General features: G+C 46.4%; 1 protein-coding gene across 1 annotated transcript in view; it reads right to left on the bottom strand.

The window, feature by feature from the left end:
• SYT16 (synaptotagmin 16) overlaps positions 1-20,808 on the bottom strand; it is a 240,832-nt gene that overhangs the window by 40,448 nt on the left and 179,576 nt on the right. Inside the window, exons 10-11 of the mRNA XM_030213711.1 lie at positions 18,400-18,843; positions 13,245-13,434 (exon numbers count right to left, since the gene is read on the bottom strand). Coding sequence (XP_030069571.1) covers positions 13,245-13,434; positions 18,400-18,843 — 634 coding nt within the window. The remainder of the gene's footprint in view (positions 1-13,244; positions 13,435-18,399; positions 18,844-20,808) is intronic.

The raw sequence follows: 20,808 nt of genomic DNA, 5'->3' as shown, positions 1-20,808 counted from the left end.
TATTCCGAACCATGTGCTTTTGAGCAACTGTTGGCCTTCTCACAGTTTCTAGTTTATAAGCTGCTCTATCTCGTTTTTAAATGCCGATGCCAGCAGCCTGGTTCCACCTTGGTTAAAGTGGAGCCCATCTTTTCGGAATAGGCTCCCCCTTCCCTAGAATGTTGCCCAGTTCCTAAAAAAATTAATCCTCCTCCCTGCACCATCATCTCATCCATGCATTGAGACTCCAGAGCTCTGCCTGTCTCTTGGGCCCTGCACATGGAATGGGGAGCATTTCTGAAAATGCTACCCTGGAGGATCCAGATTTCAGCTTTCTACCTAAGGGCCTAAATTTGACTTCCAGATCCTCCCCCTCACATTTTCCTATGTCATTGGTACCTACATATACCAAGACAGCCGACTCCTCCGCAGCCCTATCTAAAATCCTATCTAGGTGACATGTGAGGTCCGCCACCTTTGCACCAGGCAGGCAAATGACCAGGCGATCCGTCCACCAGCCAACTAGCTATCTACATGCCTAATAATCGAATCACCAAATACAACAGTCTTAACCCTTCCCTCCTGGGCAGAAGCTCCTGGAGACATATCCTCAGTACGAGAGGATATTGCATCTGCTGATGGGCTGGTCCTAGCTACAGGATTATTTCCAACTTCACCAGGGTGATGCTGTCCATTTAGGAGGCCTCCCTCCTCCAAGGCAGCACAGGGGCTGCCAGACTAGAGGTGGGACTTCTCTACAACGACCCTGTTGGCCTCCTCTATGTACCTCTCTTCTCCCTCAGCACTTCCAAGTTTTCTACTCTAGCCTCAAGAGAAAGGACTCATTCTCTGAGAGCTAGGAGCCTAAATAAGTCACTGGTTCATATTCTTGGTTACCTTAAGAATAAAAGTTACTTGTTAGTAGTATTTCTGATGCGCTTGTCGAGAGCCGCTGTTGGACAAGGCTGCGGGGTCGGTAAAAATAGTTGGGAGTTCTCTGCTGACAAAGCTCAAGTTGAAAACTAACTATATGTTTTATTTAGTTAATAATAAGTGATGTAATGTTTTGATCATGTTTTACAGGAATAATAATGTAGCATGACTTCTCCAAAGACAAGCAAGACATACGCTCTCACATCTGGGTGATGTCATCCATAGAGTATGGTACAGATGCTGCTGTTATGATTCTACTGAGACAAGCATGGGAATGACTGGGACTCGCTTCTGATTGGCCTGACTGAGCTGATGTCTGAGGCAGCAGAAGTCAGACCTTATTTAAACTTACTTCTCCCTACAGCGGATGCTCTAGCGTTATTCTTTTCTGCTGAGCTCTGGTTCTCTTGCTTAGTCTGTGCTCGTGGCACAGGGTGTATTCTTTGTAGTTTGCTTGCTCTTCTCTTTGTGGTCTCTGTGTGTGCTGGTTGTAACCAGCATTTCCTTGCTTGCTTCAGGAGTGGAGGAGTAGCCTAGTGGTTAATGCAGTGGACTCTGATCCTGGGGAACTGGGTTTGATTCCCACTGCAGCCCCTTGTGACTCTGGGCAAATCACTTAACCCTCCATTGTCCCAGGTGCAAATAAGTACCTGTATATAATATGTAAACTGCTTTGAATGTAGTTGGAAAAACCACAGAAAGGCTGTATATAAGTGCCATTCCCTTCCCCTTTCTGTTGTCTCACCTCTCCCTGCCTGGCTGTGGTGTTGACTTGTCTGTGGTAAGCTTGTTCCTGCTTTGTTTGTTTAGTTTTCCTCTAGTCTGCTTTAACCCTTTATGTGCAGTGCTTGGTATTTGTCTTTTGTGTGCCCTGCCTCTTTTAGGCAGTCTTTCTCTGGTGTCTGCTTTAACCCTTTCTATACTCTTGTGTGCCCTGCCTCTTTTAGGCAGTCTTTCTCTGGTGTCTGCTTTAACCCTTTCTATACTCTTGTGAGCCCTGGTTCTTCCCTGTCCTTATATTTGAAAGCAGCCTTTCTCTGTAGTCTGCTTTTGCTCGTTTGTTATTTGGTTCCTGTGGGCTTTGGCCCTTTTCTTGTTTGTGTATTTGAAGGCAGTCCTTCCCTGTGTTCTGCTTTTACTCTTGGTGCCCTGTGTTTGTTATTTGGCTTTGGGGAGCTCTGTCCCCTTTTCCTGGTTTAGTTAGTTAGAAGCTGCCTTTTCTTTCTGTCTGCTTTTGCCCTTGGCCTGCTGTGTTTGTTTTGGCTTTGGTGGGTCCTGGCCCTCCTCCACCTTGTGGATTCTAGCAGCCCCTTTTCTTTAGTCTGTCTTTTCCTTTTCGGCTATTTCTATGGAGCTTCAGTCCTTTAGGTTCCGTGTGTCTATAGTGTCCTGCTCTGACCCTGCCTTTCCCTTTTCTCCTGTGGGCACTGCCTTCTGCTACCTGGGTTACTGTGTAGCCTTTGTTTGTATTCTCTCCCTCTGGTTGTTGTCTGTATCTGCCACTCTCCGAGGACAAGCAGGCTGCTTGTTCTCACATGTGGGTCGGTGTCCACGGCGGCCTAGGAAACAGCAAATTTTTGTAAAGCAACATTTAAAAAGTTTTGCCAGAGCCTTCTAGCATGCAAACTGCACGCACCGCACATGTGCGGACAACTTCCCGCCCGTCACGTGAATGTTCCCACTCAGTTTTTTCTTGTCCGCAGTGAGGTGAAGAGGTTTTTCCCTGTTCGCTTCACTGGCCCAGGAAAGAGAGTCTTTATGATTCTTTTTATATATTTTTTTTGTTTCTTATTTTGTTACTCATTCTTCTTTTTTTTTTTTTTTTTTTTTTTTTAAACCCCGGTATTTTTCTCTTAGTTTTTTGACACTTTCTAAGTTTTCTTTATTTTTGATGTGGCCGGTCTTAGGCCGCACGGTCGGGTTTTTCCCCTTTTGTGCCCTTTACTTTTTTGGCACGATCACGTTGTTTAATTTCGCCGAAGCCGTTTTTCCTTCTATGTCATCGAAGACACCCAGCGGCTTCAAACGTTGTACTTGGTGCAACCGGACCATCTCGGGTACCGATACCCACGCTTGGTGTATCCAGTGCCTTGGGCATGACCATAGTCCAGCCGCAGTCTGTGTTTTCGCATGAAGAAATGGACCCAAGCGTCTCGAGAAGCCCGACGAGAGAAGCTTTTTGGGGTTCGGTCCGGTCCTTCGATGGCAGCGTTGACATCGAGGGACGCATCAATGTCAGGAGCAAAGGTAATGGCTGTGGAATGACCAACTTGTGCTGGAAGCAGTGAGGCATCAAGTAGGTCTCCACCTGTCTCGAGGCCTCCTGTTATGCAGGCCCCCCGGGACCGACCTTCGTCAGACCCGGCTCCGTGGAGACGTGAAGATTCCATGTCTTCCTTATCGGTACTGAGGAGTCTCGATGACGGTGCCGGGAGCTCTGGGGCGTCAAGGGATTCGGCACCCAAGAAGCATCGGCGCCGAGAGGATCGCTCGCCCTCTGTTCAGGAGGTACCGATGCGTCGGTCTAGCAGCCCGGTACCTGCTCCCGAGCCTCGACAGATTCTCCTTTACCGACCCCGCAGCCTTGTCCAACAGCGGCTCTCGACAAGCGCATCAGGGACCTGCTTCCAGAGCTTCTGGAAGGGCTGCTGCGCCACTTACTGCTTCGGTGTCATGGGTGCTTGCACCTTCTGTACCGTCTGCTGCAGCGGCATCTGGCCCTTCACCTGTGGTGAGGTCCCCGACCTCAGTGCCACCTGCGGCATCAGTGTCAACTGCCACCCAGGTCGACTCCCCTTCGACATTGGTGGAGGAAGCTTCACTGGAGTTCAGGTGGGCGTCGACTTCTCAGCACCGCCATCAAGGACGTCGTTCCTCAGTGTCGAGGCAGGCTCAGTTTCGGACTGCTCTGAGGGATGTCTTGTCCAATACTGAAGATGAGCGTTCGTGGGAGGAAGAGGAGGATCCCAGGTACTTTTCTTCTGAAGAGTCCTATGGGATTCCTTCTGAACCTTCCTCTCCACTAGAAAGGAGACTTTCTCAAGCAGAGAGTCTATCCTTCATCTCCTTTGTCCAGGAAATGGATGCGGCTATTCCCTTCCCTATGGAGGTTGAGGATGAGCCCAGGGCTGAGATGCTTGAGGTCCTGGATTATCCTTCTCTGCCTAGAGAGGCTGCAACGGCTCCTTTGCATAATGTACTGAAGAAAGTCCTTATGCGAAACTGGTCGTTCCCTCTGTCTAATCCCGTGATCCCGAAAAAGACTGAATTCCAATATCAGATCCATGGGGAGCCTGGATTGATGAGGTCTCAGCTACCTCACAATTCCATGGTGGTGGACTCCGCTTTCAAAAGAGCCAAGAGTTCTAGGGACTATGCTTTGGCGCCCCCAGGCAGAGAATCTAGAACCTTAGACTCTTTTGGGAGGAAAGCGTATCAGGCCGCTATGCTCACTGCCAAAATCCAGACATACCAGCTCTTCACGAGCATCCACTTGCGGAACTTGGTGAGGCAACTGTCTAGCTTGGTTGATGCACTCCCTCCGGAGCAGGCCGAGCCTTTTCGCAAGGTGGTCAGGCAGCAGAAGGCATGTTGAAAATTCCTGGCCAGGGGTACGTTCAACACTTTTGATGTAGCATCCAGGATCACTGCCCAGGGTATAGTGATGCGCAGACTCTCATGGCTGCATGTCTCTGACCTGGATCATTCGGTCCAGCAGCGGATGGCGGATGTTCATTGTGGGGGGATAACCTTTTTGGTGAGAAAGTAGAGGATCTGGTTGACCAGCTCAAGAAGCACAATGATGCTATGGATTCTCTCTCCCGCCGGGCGTCTTCTGCTACTACCTCCTCATCTAGGAGGTTTATTGGAGGAAAGAGGAGTGCTCCCTATTCCTATGCTAGGCATAGGTACACTCCTGCTTCTCGGCAGCCTGTCCAGGCTCAGTCCCAGGAAGCTCATTCTCGTCAACAGCATGCACCTAAGGCCTCTGTGGCTCCCCAGCAAAAGCAGGGGACGAGCTTTTGACTGGCTCCAGTTCAGCATAGCCTCAGTAAAAGTGTCTGTGCCGGACGACCTGCCGGTTGGAGGGAGGTTGATATTTTTTCACCAAAGGTGGCCTCCCATAACCTCCGGTCGGTGGGTTCTTCAAATAGTCAGGTCAGGATACACCCTCAATCTGGAATCCAAACCTCCAAATTGTCCACCGGGAGCTCATTCTTACAGTTCCCAGCACAAACAGGTACTTGCAGAGGAACTCTCCGACCTTCTAAAGGCCCAAGCGGTCAAACCCTTTCCACCAGGGGAAGAAGGGCTGGGAATATTCCAAGTACTTCCTTGTGCAAAAGAAAACAGGGGGGATGCGTCCCATCCTAGACCCAAGGGCCCTGAACAAATTTCTTGTCCGAGAAAAGTTCAGGATGGTTTTCCTAGGCACCCTTCTTCCCATGATTCAGGAAAACGATTGGCTATGCTCTCTGGCTATGCCTACACACACATCTCGGTACTTCCAACTTACAGGAAGTATCTTCGATTTCGTCTGGGAATACAGCACTTTCAGTACTATGTACTTCTTTTTTGCCTGGCGTCTGCGCCCAGAGTGTTTACCAAATGCCTATTTTTAGTCGCAGTGTCGCTACACAGACTGGGAGTGCATGTGTTTCCTTATCTCGACGATTGGCTGGTGAAGAGCACCTCAAAGGAGGGTACTCTGGAGTCCATTCAAATGACTATTTGGGTGCTAGAGCTACTGAGGTTCATCATAAATTATCCCAAGTCCCATCTCACCCCAGTCCAAACTTTGGAATTCATTGCAGCCCTGTTGAACACTCAGACAGCTTGAGCTTATCTTCCCGAGCCAAGGGCAGACAAACTTCTGTTCCTGGTGTCCATGGTTTGAGCGTCTCACCAGGTCACGGCTCAGCAGATGTTGAGACTTCTGTGGCATATGGCCTCAACAGTTCATGTCACACCCATGGCATGTCTATATATGAGATCAGCTCAATGGACCCTAGCTTCCCAGTGGTTTGAAGCTGCGGAGGATCTAGAGAATGTAATCCAACTGTCCACTGGCTTTTGAAATTCTCTTTACTGCTGGACGATTCGATCCAATTTGACCATGGGACGACCATTCCAAATTTCTCAGCCACAAAAAGTGCTGATGACGGATGCATCTCTCCTGGGGTGGGGAGCTCATGTAGATGGGCTCCACACTCAGGGAGCCTGGTCCTTTCAGGAAAGAGGTCTGCAGATCAACCTCCTGGAATTAAGAGCGATCTGGAACGCTCTAAAGGCTTTCAGAGATCGGCTGTCCAACCAAGTAATCTTAATTCAGATAGACAATCAGGTTGCCATGTACTACACCAACAAGCAGGGGGGCACCGGACAGTGGCGTAGCCAGACAGCCAGTTTTGGGTGGGCCTGAACCCAAAGTGGGTGGGCACAAATTTTTCTCTGCTCCGCCCTACCTCCACCTCAAAATATAAATACTTTAGCTAATGAGGATCCTCAAGCTTAATCAGCTGAAGACTTTTTCTGAAGGTGGCCAGAACTCTCTTTTACCAAGCTTGGCAAGCATCAGCAACATCCCTAAGCCACTGATGCCAGCACCCCACACATGCTTAGCTGTCGATGGCTCAAGGATGCTGTTGCCAGAGCTTGGTAGAAGGGAGTTCTGGCTGCCTTTGGAGGAGATCCTTAGCTGGGGATGCCTGGGAATCCTCACCAGCTATACAGCAAGGGTTAGGACTGGTGTTAAACCTACTTGGCCCAGGTCAGAAAATAAAGGAGGGCTCCCCTCCCCGATTCCCTCTCCTCTTTGCCTCCCCTCCAATCTCCCACCTGCCATTATTATCACACCAACAGACCCTCACCAAATACAGAACAAGGGATCACAAATTAGAAATAAACATATTTAGACAAAAATTGAAAGGGAACCCTAAGAAATTAAACATAGCATTATTGCAACACTGGAGACATAAAACAGAGATGCATTTCCTTTTCTACAGAACACAATAGAAACACATTTGCTATGCACATTTCCAAAAGCTAACATATTCCATTTAAAACATTCAAAATAAAATGCTTTGTTTCTACCTTTCTTGTCTGGACATTTTATTTTTCCATCTTGCTGGTTCCAATTTCTCTTTTCTGCTTTCCTCTCTGTCGTCTGCTAATTCTTCTTCAAGCGGCTGCAGTCCATTTGTCTTTTCTCCTCTCTCCTATCTGTTCCCTCATTATTCCTGCCTCTGACATATTGATCATTCCTTTTTAGCTCTTTTCTGCCTCTCTCTCACCCTTATTCGTCTCCTTTTTACTTTTCAACTACCTATCAAATTTCCATCTTCTTCTCTCACCCACTAGCTCTCCCATTCCCCATCTTACTCCTCCCCATCCCTATTTTCTCTTTTATCTTTAATCTACTCCCCATTACCATATTTCTACCCTGTGTAATCACTATCTCTCATTCATTTCCTTGCCACCCCCTCCTCCCCCCTTGGCCTCTCCCACAGGGTTCCACCATTCCCATCATCTTCCTCCCTCCACCCTTCTAACCCACATCTGATCGCCTCCCCACCCCACCCTGGTAGCCTTATATTTTCCTGCCCCTTCTCTCTTCATTCCTGTCCTCTCCCCCATGGCCCATTTCCCCCCTCACCACCTACTGTGTACCTCTCCCTCCCTCTCATCCACCCCCATGTCTATCTTCCCCTCTCATTCCCACTGTCCACCATCTCTCTCTCCCTCTCCTTTGTGTTTTGGGTCCAACATCTCTCTCCCCTTCCCATACAGCATCTCTACCTTCCTCCCCTCTACCATCATGTCCAACATTTCTCTCTCCCTTTCCCTTGTGTTCTGGTCCAACATCTCTCTCCCCTTCCCATGCAGCATCTCTCCCTTCCTCCCCTCTACCATCATGTCTCTCTCTTCCCTCCACCCCTATGCCCACCATTTCCCCCTCCTCTCACCCCTATGCCCACCATTTTCCCCCTCTCACCACCTATCCCCTCTCTATGCAGCATGTCTCCCTCCCCTCCACCTCATACGCAGCCGAGACTTCTCCCTTCCTCACCCCTCCACCCCTTTGCTGCATCTCTCCCTTCTTCCCCGTGCAGCATCTCCCCCACCCACCATGCCTCATCTTTTCATCTTCCCTCCCCCCTGTGCATGTTCATTGCTGGATTTCCGTTTGAAGGATCTTAGGTATACATAAGGGAGAAGAAGGGATTTCAGGGATGGAAGCAGATGATCAATGAGGATCTCAGTAGCGGGGAGAGAGGTAAGGAAACGAGAAGAGAGGAGTGAAGATGGGTAAGCACAGGGAGAAAAGATAAGGGCAAGAGTTAGGAGGAGAGAGAAAGAAGTGGGGCAATAAAGGAAGAGGTAAAGAGCAGACTGAATTAGGGGGAGGAAAGGAACAGGGAAGGGGGTGATAAAGAGGAGAAATACTGGGATTACAGTAGGAGAGAACTGTAATTACAAGGAAACTAAAAGAGCAGGCATGTTAAAGGAGGTAATTCATCCCTTGCTTCTCCTGGCTCCCTTGGTATCCCTATCCCTCTATCCTTTTTCCCATATTCTCTCCCCATTCCTCATCTTCACCTCCCAATCCTGTATGCCTTCTCATACACACACGATGCACTCTGTTACAGGAAGGAGAGCCAGGGGGAGGATCCCAACAAGTCACAATAAAATTAAGTCGCTTTCCCAGTGCAGGTCAGCTGCACGTTTATAGCAAGAAATCCCCAGAAAGAAGATGCAACAGTGCCGAGACTTACCTGGAATAATAGAAGGTCTTATCCTAGGACGTCTCAAGTAAATGGGCTCCAAGTTCTTCATATTTCTGTGCAGCCTCGCTTTAATATCAATCCCTGTAAGCAACTCTGGAGGCAGGCTACTCCGCCTGGATGTATTATAAGCAGTCCAACCTGACTTCAATTTACTTTTAGTCTTGGAATACAGAGACTGCTGTCATCAAGGGCCATTATGAAATAGGCACCTTAATTTAAAATATAAAGCGAAAGGGAAACCATTTGCAAAAACAAAGGGCCCTGCCTGGACCTCAGCAACCCTCCAGAGCGCAGACACTGCCATGCTTAGCACAGCACTCGTTTGGTGAGTTTAGCAGGTTAGTGGGCGTGGGGTGGGCTCTCAAGCAGGTGTAGAATTACTAAACAGCCCCTCCTGTCCACAGTTAATTGCAGAGAGGAGGAGATTTGCCATTAAAAACAACAACAACAACAACAACAAAAAATCATTAGGCTTATAAAAGTTTCCAGAGATCTGTGGAGTTCCAACATTATCTGAACTCAGCATCTTGTGTTGCCTGCAGGAGGAATGTGTTGTGACAGCTATTAGTATTTCATGAACTCTTTAGTAGCAAAACATCCTGACACACAACATGAGTTCTGATCTGTTTCAGATCTACTTACAACCATTGTTGCCAATCACCTCTCTTTCGCACACACATCTTTCCATCTTCCGTTCCCCTGTGCAGCTGCTGTCCCCCGTCTTCCCTCACCCTCCTTGCAGGTCCACCCAGCAGCAGTGTTCCCACGCACTGCCTGCCAGCTGCCGCTCAAGTTCAACAATCTCCTTGCAGCTACTAAAGCGCTAACCCGGAAGAGGAGAGACTTCCGGTTTAGCGCTTAGTAGCTGCAAGGAGATTGTTGAACTTGAGCGGCAGCCGGCAGGCAGCGTGTGGGAATTGCTGCAACCGTGAGCACTGCTGTCTGCTGCTGGGCGGGCCTGACCCCAAATTGGGTGGGCCCAGGCCCACCCGGGCCCGCCCGTGGCTACACCCCTGGCACCGGATCTCGCCCTCTGTGTCAGGAAGCCGTCCAGATGTGGCTTTGGGCTCGCCGTCACAGCATGTTTCTCCAAGCCAGTTATCTGGCAGGCATAAACAACAGTTTGGCCAACAGGTTGAGCAGGATAATGCAACCTTGCGAGTGGTCGCTGAACATGGGCGTAGTCCGCAAGATCTTCCGAGCATGGGGCACCCCCTCGGTGGATCTTTTTGCCACTCAGATCAATCACAAAGTCCCTCAGTTCTGTTCCAGACTTCAGGCCCACGACAGACTAGCGTCAGATGCCTTTCTCCTACATTGGGGGACAGGCCTCCTGTATGCATATCCTCCCATACCTCTGGTAGGGAAGACTTTGCTGAAACTCAAGTCAGAGTGCGGAACCATGATCCTGATTGCGCCCTCTTGGCCCCGTCAGATCTGGATCCCTCTTCTTTTGGAGTTGTCCTCCGAAGAACCATGGAGATTGGACTGTTTTCCAACCCTCATCACTCAGAATGAGGGGTCGCTTCTACATCCCAACCTCCAGTCTCTGGATCTCACAGCCTGGATGTTGAGAGCTTAGAATTCGCCTCTTTGGGTCTTTCGGAAGGTGTCCCTGAGTCTTGCTTGCTTCCAGAAATGATTCCACGAAGAAGTGTTACTTTTTCCAATGAGGAGGTTTACCGTCTGGTGTGACAACAAGGCCCTAGATCCTCTTTCTTGTCCTACATAGACCCTGCTTGAATACCTTCTACATTTGTCAGAGTCTGGTCTCAAGACCAACTCTGTAAGAGTTCACCTTAGTGTGATTAGTGCTTATCATCGCCTTGTAGAGGGTAAGCCTATCTCTGGACAGCCTTTAGTTTTTCGCTTCATGAGAGGTTTGCTTTTGTCAAAGCCCCCTGTCAAACCTCCACTAGTGTCATGGGATCTCAACATCGTTCTCACCCAGCTGATGAAAGCTCCTTTTGATCCACTGAATTCCTGCCATCTGAAGTACTTAACCTGGAAGGTCGTTTTCTTGGTGGCTTTACTTCAGCTCGTAGAGTCAGTGAATTCAGGCCTTGGTAGTGCATGCACCTTATATCAAGTTCCATTACAACAGAGTAGTCCTCCGCACACACCCTAAGTTCCTGCCAAAGGTGGTGTCAGAGTTCCATCTGAACCAGTCAGTTGTCTTGCCAACTTTCTTTCCCCGTCCTCATACCTGCCCTGGCGAAAGCAGTTTGCACACCTTGGACTGCAAGAGAGCATTGACCTTTTACGTGGAGCGGACGAAGTCCTTTAGACAGTCCGCCCAGTTGTTTGTTTCTTTTGATCCCAAGAGGAGGTGAGTCGCCATCGGAAAACGCACAATCTCCAATTGGCTAGCAGATTGCATATCCTTCACTTACGCCCAAGCTGGGCTGACTCTGGAGGGCCATGTCACAGCTCACAATGTTAAAGCAATTGCTGCATCAGTGGCTCACTTAAAGTCAACCTCCATTGAGGAGATTTGCAAGGCTGCAACGTGGTCATCAGTCCACACATTCACATCTCACTACTGCCTCCAGCAGGATACCCGACATGACAGTCGGTTTGGGCAGTCGGTGCGACAGAATCTGTTCGGGGTTTAGAATCCAACTCCACCCCCCTAGGCCCATTTTTGTTCTGTTCCAGGCTGCACTCTCAGTTAGTTGTTTATGGTTTCAGGTCAATCTATGTTATGTCCTCGCCGTTGCGAGGCCCAATTGACCAGTGTTCATTATTTTGAGTGAGCCTGGTTGCTAGGGATACCCCACATGTGAGAACAAGCAGCCTGCTTGTCCTCGGAGAAAGTGAAGATACTTACCTGTAGCAGGTATTCTCTGTGGACAGCAGGCTGATTGTTCTCACAAACCCGCCCACCTCCCCTTTGGAGTTTTTGTTTGTTTATTATTTGCTTTTTGATTAAACTGAGTGGGAACACTCACACGACAGGCGGGAAGACGTCCGTGCATGCGTGATGCGCGCGCCAGAAGGCTCTGGCAAAACTTTTTAAATTTTGCTGTAGAAAAATTTGCCGTTTCCTGGGCCGCCATGGACGCCAACCCACATGTGAGAACAATCAGCCTGCTGTCCTCAGAGAATACCTGCTACAGGTATGTATCTTTGCTGTTTGGTCTGACATCTGTCCCTTTGTGTCTCTGCCTGGCGCTGTGTGCGCCACCTGAGCCCCAGTCCCTTCTGGGACCTCTCGTTATTCTTTTCTCTTCCCTAGTGTTTGATTCGATTCCAGTTCAGCCTTGCACGCTTAGACTCTGTATGAGTGGGTTCCCGATCGGCCTTGTGGCCCGCATGAGTGGTCTATTTCCCTTTTCTGGTGGTGCTTGCTGATTTCCTTGAGTGTGCGGGGCTTCGTGGCCCATGTTACTGCATAGCACCTGTTTCATCTTCCCTAGGCTTTGGCCAAGGTCCTTCCTAGGCCACGGCCTAGGCACAAGGGCTCACGATCAGAATAACAGCTGCCCAGCATTCACTAACTTTCTAGAAGCCTTTGGCAGGCCTGACCATGCATGTACGCATGCCTTCCCACTTGCCTGACTCATGCAGGACCCACAGTTTCATTTTATCTGCGGAACAGTGAAGATGTGTCTTCTCTCTCCTGTCACGTGGTTTACTTCACAAAATGTTGTTCTTGATTTCCTGCCTCTCCACTTGTTTCCAAGAGAACCCAAAAAATTTGGGAGGTCCTATGTGAAAGACTTTTTGGCACACCAAAGTCCAGTCCATCAAATTCAGGAGCTGCACGGACACTGGAGACACATCAACATTGAGGAGATCTCACCCTGCCTTGACCTTGGGTGCAGTATCATCAGACCTGACACCAAGGACTCACAAGGATTCTGCATTGTCCTCATTGGCATTAATACTAATGGATTTGACATTAACAGTAAGTGCCTTGGCCAGCACTGACTGTTATGCTAAAAAAAATTAATCTTGTTTTTAAAAGAGCAATGCATTAAACACATTCATTTCTCATTTATATTTAAATTTACCTATTTTTAAGCTAATGTTTCCCCAGACTAGTCCTGTTTTATAACTATTTGACAGCTGCCATGACACAAAGGATCAGGTTTACTAAACATTAGTGTCTGCTAAATCAGTGTGCACTGCTTCCTAGCCATGTTATTCCTATAGGTGCAACAGCAGTGTTAAGGTTTAGTAAACATGGCCCAAAATCATTTTTTTTTTTTGTTACATTTGTACCCTGCGCTTTCCCACTCATGGCAGGCTCAATGTGGCTTACATATTGTATACAGGTACTTATTTGTACGTGGGGCAATAGAGGGTTAAGTGACTTGCCCAGAGTCACAAGGAGCTGCCTGGGCCTGAAGTGGGAATCAAACTCAGTTTCTCAGGACCAAAGTCCACCACCCTAACCACTAGCCACTCCTCTGACTTATGTGTCCTGTTATTGCATAAGAACCAAGAGAAGTAATGTTGAATTTTACATTTGTTTTAATCATACATAAGCTTACAGAACCTGTTTATTTATGCAAAGTACAGTCAGAAGATGTTACTTACCAGGTGGTCTATTTATAGCCAGGTTTCGAAAATGACTGCCTTTGATGATTTCAATAGATAAACGGCCAGTGGTGGCATTATATGACAACCCTACAAGCAGTTCTGGCACCCCTCCATGAGACAGGGACTGGGTAGATGAAGCACTGTCACTGTGAGAGATAGCAGACAGACTGGCCTGAGAATTTCCACTCTGGAAGAAAAAAAGAAATGTCCTTAGTTGTTTTGTAGTGTCTGCTTCTACTTACTGATTATATTCTAGTTTGTAGGGTTGAAGTTACAAAACATTAAAGATTAGAGAGCATTTCTAGCACCATTTCTCAAAAACATTCAGTTTGGCATGTCTCTCTATAAAATGGTTCCCTGGTGATAAGCTCTAGCAGATGTGGTGCTATAGAACCTAGATGAAGTGGAACAGTACAGGATAGTTACAATTATGTTATTTCACACTTACCACAGCACAGCAAAAGAAGCACAACGGGCCCCAAAAATTGGAGTGAAGAAACAGGCTTTATTAAAGGACCCGACTCAGGCCATGTTTCGGCACTGTGCCTATGTCAGGGGTCAGCTAGATACTTTCTCCAACACCAAAAAGTGTTGCTCAGTACAATCAAGTCTTAATAAAATTATCCAACATACAGTGGGGGAAATAAGTATTTGATCCCTTGCTGATTTTGTAAGTTTGCCCACTGACAAAGACATGAGCAGCCCATAATTGAAGGGTAGGTTATTGGTAACAGTGAGAGATAGCACATCACAAATTAAATCCGGAAAATCACATTGTGGAAAGTATATGAATTTATTTGCATTCTGCAGAGGGAAATAAGTATTTGATCCCTCTGGCAAACAAGACCTAATACTTGGTGGCAAAACCCTTGTTGGCAAGCACAGCGGTCAGACGTCTTCTGTAGTTGATGATGAGGTTTGCACACATGTCAGGAGGAATTTTGGTCCACTCCTCTTTGCAGATCATCTCTAAATCATTAAGAGTTCTGGGCTGTCGCTTGGCAACTCGCAGCTTCAGCTCCCTCCATAAGTTTTCAATGGGATTAAGGTCTGGTGACTGGCTAGGCCACTCCATGACCCTAATGTGCTTCTTCCTGAGCCACTCCTTTGTTGCCTTGGCTGTATGTTTTGGGTCATTGTCGTGCTGGAAGACCCAGCCACGACCCATTTTTAAGGCCCTGGCGGAGGGAAGGAGGTTGTCACTCAGAATTGTACGGTACATGGCCCCATCCATTCTCCCATTGATGCGGTGAAGTAGTCCTGTGCCCTTAGCAGAGAAACACCCCCAAAACATAACATTTCCACCTCCATGCTTGACAGTGGGGACGGTGTTCTTTGGGTCATAGGCAGCATTTCTCTTCCTCCAAACACGGCGAGTTGAGTTCATGCCAAAGAGCTCAATTTTTGTCTCATCTGACCACAGCACCTTCTCCCAATCACTCTCGGCATCATCCAGGTGTTCACTGGCAAACTTCAGACGGGCCGTCACATGTGCCTTCCGGAGCAGGGGGACCTTGCGGGCACTGCAGGATTGCAATCCGTTATGTCGTAATGTGTTACCAATGGTTTTCGTGGTGACAGTGGTCCCAGCTGCCTTGAGATCATTGACAAGTTCCCCCCTTGTAGTTGTAGGCTGATTTCTAACCTTCCTCATGATCAAGGATACCCCACGAGGTGAGATTTTGCGTGGAGCCCCAGATCTTTGTCGATTGACAGTCATTTTGTACTTCTTCCATTTTCTTACTATGGCACCAACAGTTGTCTCCTTCTCGCCCAGCGTCTTACTGATGGTTTTGTAGCCCATTCCAGCCTTGTGCAGGTGTATGATCTTGTCCCTGACATCCTTAGACAGCTCCTTGCTCTTGGCCATTTTGTAGAGGTTAGAGTCTGACTGATTCACTGAGTCTGTGGACAGGTGTCTTTCATACAGGTGACCATTGCCGACAGCTGTCTGTCATGCAGGTAACGAGTTGATTTGGAGCATCTACCTGGTCTGTAGGGGCCAGATCTCTTACTGGTTGGTGGGGGATCAAATACTTATTTCCCTCTGCAGAATGCAAATAAATTCATATACTTTCCACAATGTGATTTTCCGGATTTAATTTGTGATGTGCTATCTCTCACTGTTACCAATAACCTACCCTTCAATTATGGGCTGCTCATGTCTTTGTCAGTGGGCAAACTTACAAAATCAGCAAGGGATCAAATACTTATTTCCCCCACTGTATATGCAAACTAAATATGAACAATGCCAAGATAACAAATATAAGATGGGAGGCTCAAAAATACAAAAATGTACTTGGTGCTGCCAACTTGCACTGACCAATGTATGTGCGCTGACAAGATGGTGTGTACTTATGTGTGACAAATATAGGAATTCCAAAAGGTGTGTTATGGGTAGAGCAGGGGGCAGATTTGTAATGTACATGTATATTTTATAAAATACACAGGTACACATGTAGAGTACACACACATTTACACCAGTTTTGCACTCTATTGGTGCCAGTTCTGGGAGCCTATTTTATAAAGGCACATAAGTACTTATGTTGAATTTATAAAACAGGTACCATCTTGGATACCTCAAATACACAAGATCAGCCCTAAGAGGGTAATTTTCAAAACCATTTCTGTGGGAAAAACAGTCAGAATTGATTCTTATAAAATTTCCTGCCGCACGAAAGACTCCTGAAGAAATTGCAGAGTCATGGAATCGGAGGTAGGGTATTATTATGGATTAAGAACTGGTTGAAAGATAGGAAGCAGAGAGTAGGATTGCGTGGCCAGTATTCTCAGTGGAGGAGGGTAGTTAGTGGGGTCCCGCAGGGGTCTGTGCTGGGTCCGTTGCTTTTTAATGTATTTATAAATGACCTAGAGATGGGAATAACTAGTGAGGTAATTAAATTCGCCGATGACACAAAATTATTCAGGGTCGTCAAGTCGCAGGAGGAATGTGAACGATTACAGGAGGACCTTGCGAGACTGGGAGAATGGGCGTGCAAGTGGCAGATGAAGTTCAATGTTGACAAGTGCAAAGTGATGCATGTGGGTAAGAGGAACCCGAATTATAGCTACGTCTTGCAAGGTTCCGCGTTAGGAGTTACGGATCAAGAAAGGGATCTGGGTGTCGTCGTCGATGATACGCTGAAACCTTCTGCTCAGTGTGCTGCTGCGGCTAGGAAAGCAAATAGAATGTTGGGTGTTATTAGGAAGGGTATGGAGTCCAGGTGTGCGGATGTTATAATGCCGTTGTATCGCTCCATGGTGTGACCGCACCTGGAGTATTGTGTTCAGTACTGGTCTCCGTATCTCAAAAAAGATATAGTAGAATTGGAAAAGGTACAGCGAAGGGCGACGAAAATGATAGTGGGGATGGGACGACTTTCCTATGAAGACAGGCTGAGAAGGCTAGGGCTTTTCAGCTTGGAGAAGAGACGGCTGAGGGGAGATATGATAGAAGTGTATAAAATAATGAGTGGAATGGATCGGGTGGATGTGAAGCGACTGTTCACGCTATCCAAAAATAATAGGACTAGAGGGCATGAGTTGAAGCTACAGTGTGGTAAATTTAAAACGATCGGAGAAAATTTTTCTTCACCCAACGTGTAATTAGACTCTGGAATTCGTTGCCGGAGAACGTGGTACGGGCGGTTAGCTTGACGGAGTTTAAAAAGGGGTTAGATAGATTCCTAAAGGACAAGTCCATAGACCGCTATTAAATGGACTTGGAAAAATTCCGCATTTTTAGGTATAACTTGTCTGGAATGTTTTTACGTTTGGGGAGCGTGCCAGGTGCCCTTGACCTGGATTGGCCACTGTCGGTGACAGGATGCTGGGCTAGATGGACCTTTGGTCTTTCCCAGTATGGCACTACTTATGTACTTATGTACTTATACACAGGTCACCCTATATGTGTAGTGCCATTTCCTGCATACTTGACCTGCTGTAAAGGAAGGCATCCCTGTGAATGGGTTTGCAGTAGAGTTTGGATCTACAACTGAAACTATGCATGTGCTTTAACTGCAAAGTCTGTAGAATGAAATACATGCTTATCTTTCACCAATCTGTGCAGATATACATCTCATAATAATGACAATATGATATAATTGTACTACACAATAAAGAGCTGTTTCATAACTGGACACATAAGTCAGAGTTCCAAAAGATCATCTATTTTATAAACACAAGATTTAAATTATAGAAACTAAATAGGAGAATGTTTATTGCAAACCCACAAAAATACTCTCAAGCTATATGAAAAATGGAGCTTCTATTGCAACCGAGATGGTTCACTAAACAATACATCAAAAATGAGGGTGTAAATAATAAATCAAATTAATCAAAACAATAATAAAAGTAATAGGAGCATCAGAAATTATTCACTGAAGTCAAAGAATAATAGGACTGTCTTGGATATTGTCAAATATGTCCAGACCTCTGCATACAATTTTGATCATTTGCCTCCTCTCAAATGATTTGTACAAGTTTGGTTTAGGTATCTACAACAGATCTGCATAACCCATAAAACACAGTCCTATCTTTGTCTGGTTAAGGGTTGATAAGTGTCAGCTGGCTGCACATACCCAGCTATTCAATGCTGATACCTGCACATGTCCCAGCATTGAATATTGGGATACACTGCAGTGGCGGCTAAAAAATTGCTCACTACAGTTGGCTGAATATTTTATCCATAAATAACAATAATCCAGCTACATACTATTCAGTGCCAAATATGACTCCAACTCAACCAATCTTCAAGGCCCATGCTTTGTCTGTCATCCATGTGCCAACACCAGTACATCGACAGGGGCTGACATCGACCTTGGAAGAGGCGGTGCTCCTCTCCTGCTCCCCCGGTGTCCTGGACAGGATCTGCCCCTCTGCACTCTCACTATTCAGGTGTTGGAGCTACTAGGGTTCATTATAAACTATCCAAATTCCCACCTTCTGCCAGTTCAACAACTAGAATTCATTGGAGCCCTGCTAGACATGGTTCCAGCATGGGCCTTCTTTCCAGATGTCAGGGCAGAGGCGTTGATAGCCAAAGCCCTTAAGGTCCATCTCAGGAAAACTTGGGCGCCCCTTTCGATTATGCCCTTCTTTATCACTTACAAATAGTAAAAGTGTAGTACATTTTATTATTTCACATACTCACACTCATATTGCTCCTTGGTTCTAAAACCAGTGTCTCTTTCACAGCAGTCTCTTGATTGATGTGGCTCAGATAAAACAGCTTCTCACCCATCATCTTTTCACGGTTCATTTTGTGCACAGCATAAAGACGGAATCGGAGTGCGTAGCTGCCCAGTTCTTCTGACTCCAGTTTGTGAAATGTGAATGTTTCATTGAAGACTGGTTCTGGCCCCCTTTGAATACTAGTCTTACCCCTTTGCTTCTTACTGGGCAGCAGAACTACATGAACCTGCCATGTGCTCACACCACTGCGATCCTTGTCAGGGATGCCCTTGGCGTCCACCACTGTTACAATCAATTTTTGTCTTGATGCTTTATAATCAAATATGACATCTAGGTCACCACATTTCGATATTGGTTCATGGCTGTTCTGTGGTTCCTGTAGTGAATTTGCTGTATGTTGTTCCTGTGATAGACAAAATTTAAATTTTAAAAATATGTATATTAAATCAGTAAACATACAGTGACTTACAGGTAACAGGGGAAAATATATGATTTAATAAAATGCTCAAATAAGGGGCTGTTTTTCTAAGCTGTATTAAGTGCTAGCGCACATCTAACACAGCTTAAAATGGTGTAATCATGGGACACACTCAAGCATCCTGTGGTAACTGCCAAGTGTGCGCTAATCCAGGTGCTAAAAAGTTTTGTATTTTTTTGAAGAGGGCATATCAGGGAGGTGGAAAGTGGGTGTTCCTGCGTTAACCAGCTAGTGCATCCACATTAGCATATACTAATTGGTTAATGCAGGATTACTGCATGAACCCTAACCACCTACAAAATGAGTGGCAGTAAGTGCTCACTCAATAATTTTTATATTGACTGTGCGCTAATAGCAACATTAGCTCAAGGCCATTGATACAAAAAATAGAAAATCAGTCATCCTGAATGTTATCTCTCTATACCTGATTGCTTAATTCTATTATGTTATCCATGTTCTTTATGTAATATCAGTTGTGTTTAAATCTGTTTTATTAGTTGGAGCCACAAAGTCCATGGAATATACACGTCACATTCAAACTGTATAACAAAGCATCTACATTTCCATACATTTCTACTAAGTGTTTCTTTTGCTTTCCCCCTCTTGATCCCCAACTTCTTTTATTTTATCCCCCCCCCCCCCCCGGCCCTCCCCCCTGCCCTCCCAAACCTAATCTCTCTTTCCTTTCTCCTGTCACATCATACAAATCAGTGGGTTTAAGAATTCAACAAGTGGCTTCTTGCCGCAGCAGTCATAGTGTCCCAAAATGGTGACCATCTTTGCTGGAATCTCTCGCCCATCTTAGAGTCAAAGTTTTTTATAGCCATGCATTCCAAGCGTAACAGAGACACCATACGAGCACGCCATTGCTGCCATGTGGGGTATTGGTATGACAACCATTCAGTCAAGATTACCTGCTTGCCAACAATTATGGCCCTTAAAACAAATGCAGTATATCCCTTTCTGGGCGTCGTCCCTAAGTTGAGGCAACCAAAAAGTAAGGACGAGTTATATTGCCATGATTGTCCCCACAGTTTGGCAACATAGGCTATAATCAGTTTCCAAAACTTCTGAATACCCACACATGACCAAAACATATGGCCCAATGTTGCTCCTGCACTGCCACACTTTGCACACTCTCCCCATGGTGAGAGCCCCATATGAAACGCTCTCTTTGGAGGTATATGCAATCGCAAAACCATTTTGTATTGTAACTCCCAGTGTGTGGCCCAGGTCGTAACTCTTCTTATCTGTAAAATGTGGGTCTTCAATTGCTGTGTTGTGACTGGCACTTGCAAATCTGTCTCCCATAATTGTGCCAATTTATGGTATTCCACTTCTGGAGCTGTGTCTCGTATGTGTCTATGATGGTATGTCATGGGTACTTTCTGGTGTGATTCCAGCGAAAAGGCTGATGAAAGTTCTTCCTGTACATCTTCAGTTAGCGATGTCCAAGGTAGAGAAGCAATATAGTGACTCAGTTGCCTATAGTAGAAAATATCACTGTCAAGCAGTCCAAATTCGTTTTTCAATTCTGAAAACTCTCGAATGCGGCCCTCTCTGGTTAATACATGTAATAAGTATACAATACCCTTGCTTTTCCAGTTCCTAAATACAGCATACATCTGACCCGGAGGAAAAGCATGATTGTCACTAATGTGCAGGAATGGGGTTACCTATGCAGAAAATTGGTGTAAGCGGCATATCCAACCCCACACTGCCTTTGCTGTTACCATGATTCCCAAATGTTTCAGGGAGTATGGCACAGGTGCACCAGTGCTATGTAAATAATTACTGAAGTGTGTCCCCTGTGAAAGACCCAACTCTAGTGTTGTGTTGGTGTAATCATTGGCATTCCTATACCAATCACTTATATGCCTCATTCCACTA

This window comes from Microcaecilia unicolor, chromosome 9 (assembly GCF_901765095.1).
Source record: "Microcaecilia unicolor chromosome 9, aMicUni1.1, whole genome shotgun sequence".
Lineage (NCBI taxonomy): Eukaryota > Metazoa > Chordata > Amphibia > Gymnophiona > Siphonopidae > Microcaecilia > Microcaecilia unicolor.
Note: the sequence above shows the minus strand (reverse complement) of the source record. Positions and strands in the feature narration are given on the sequence as shown.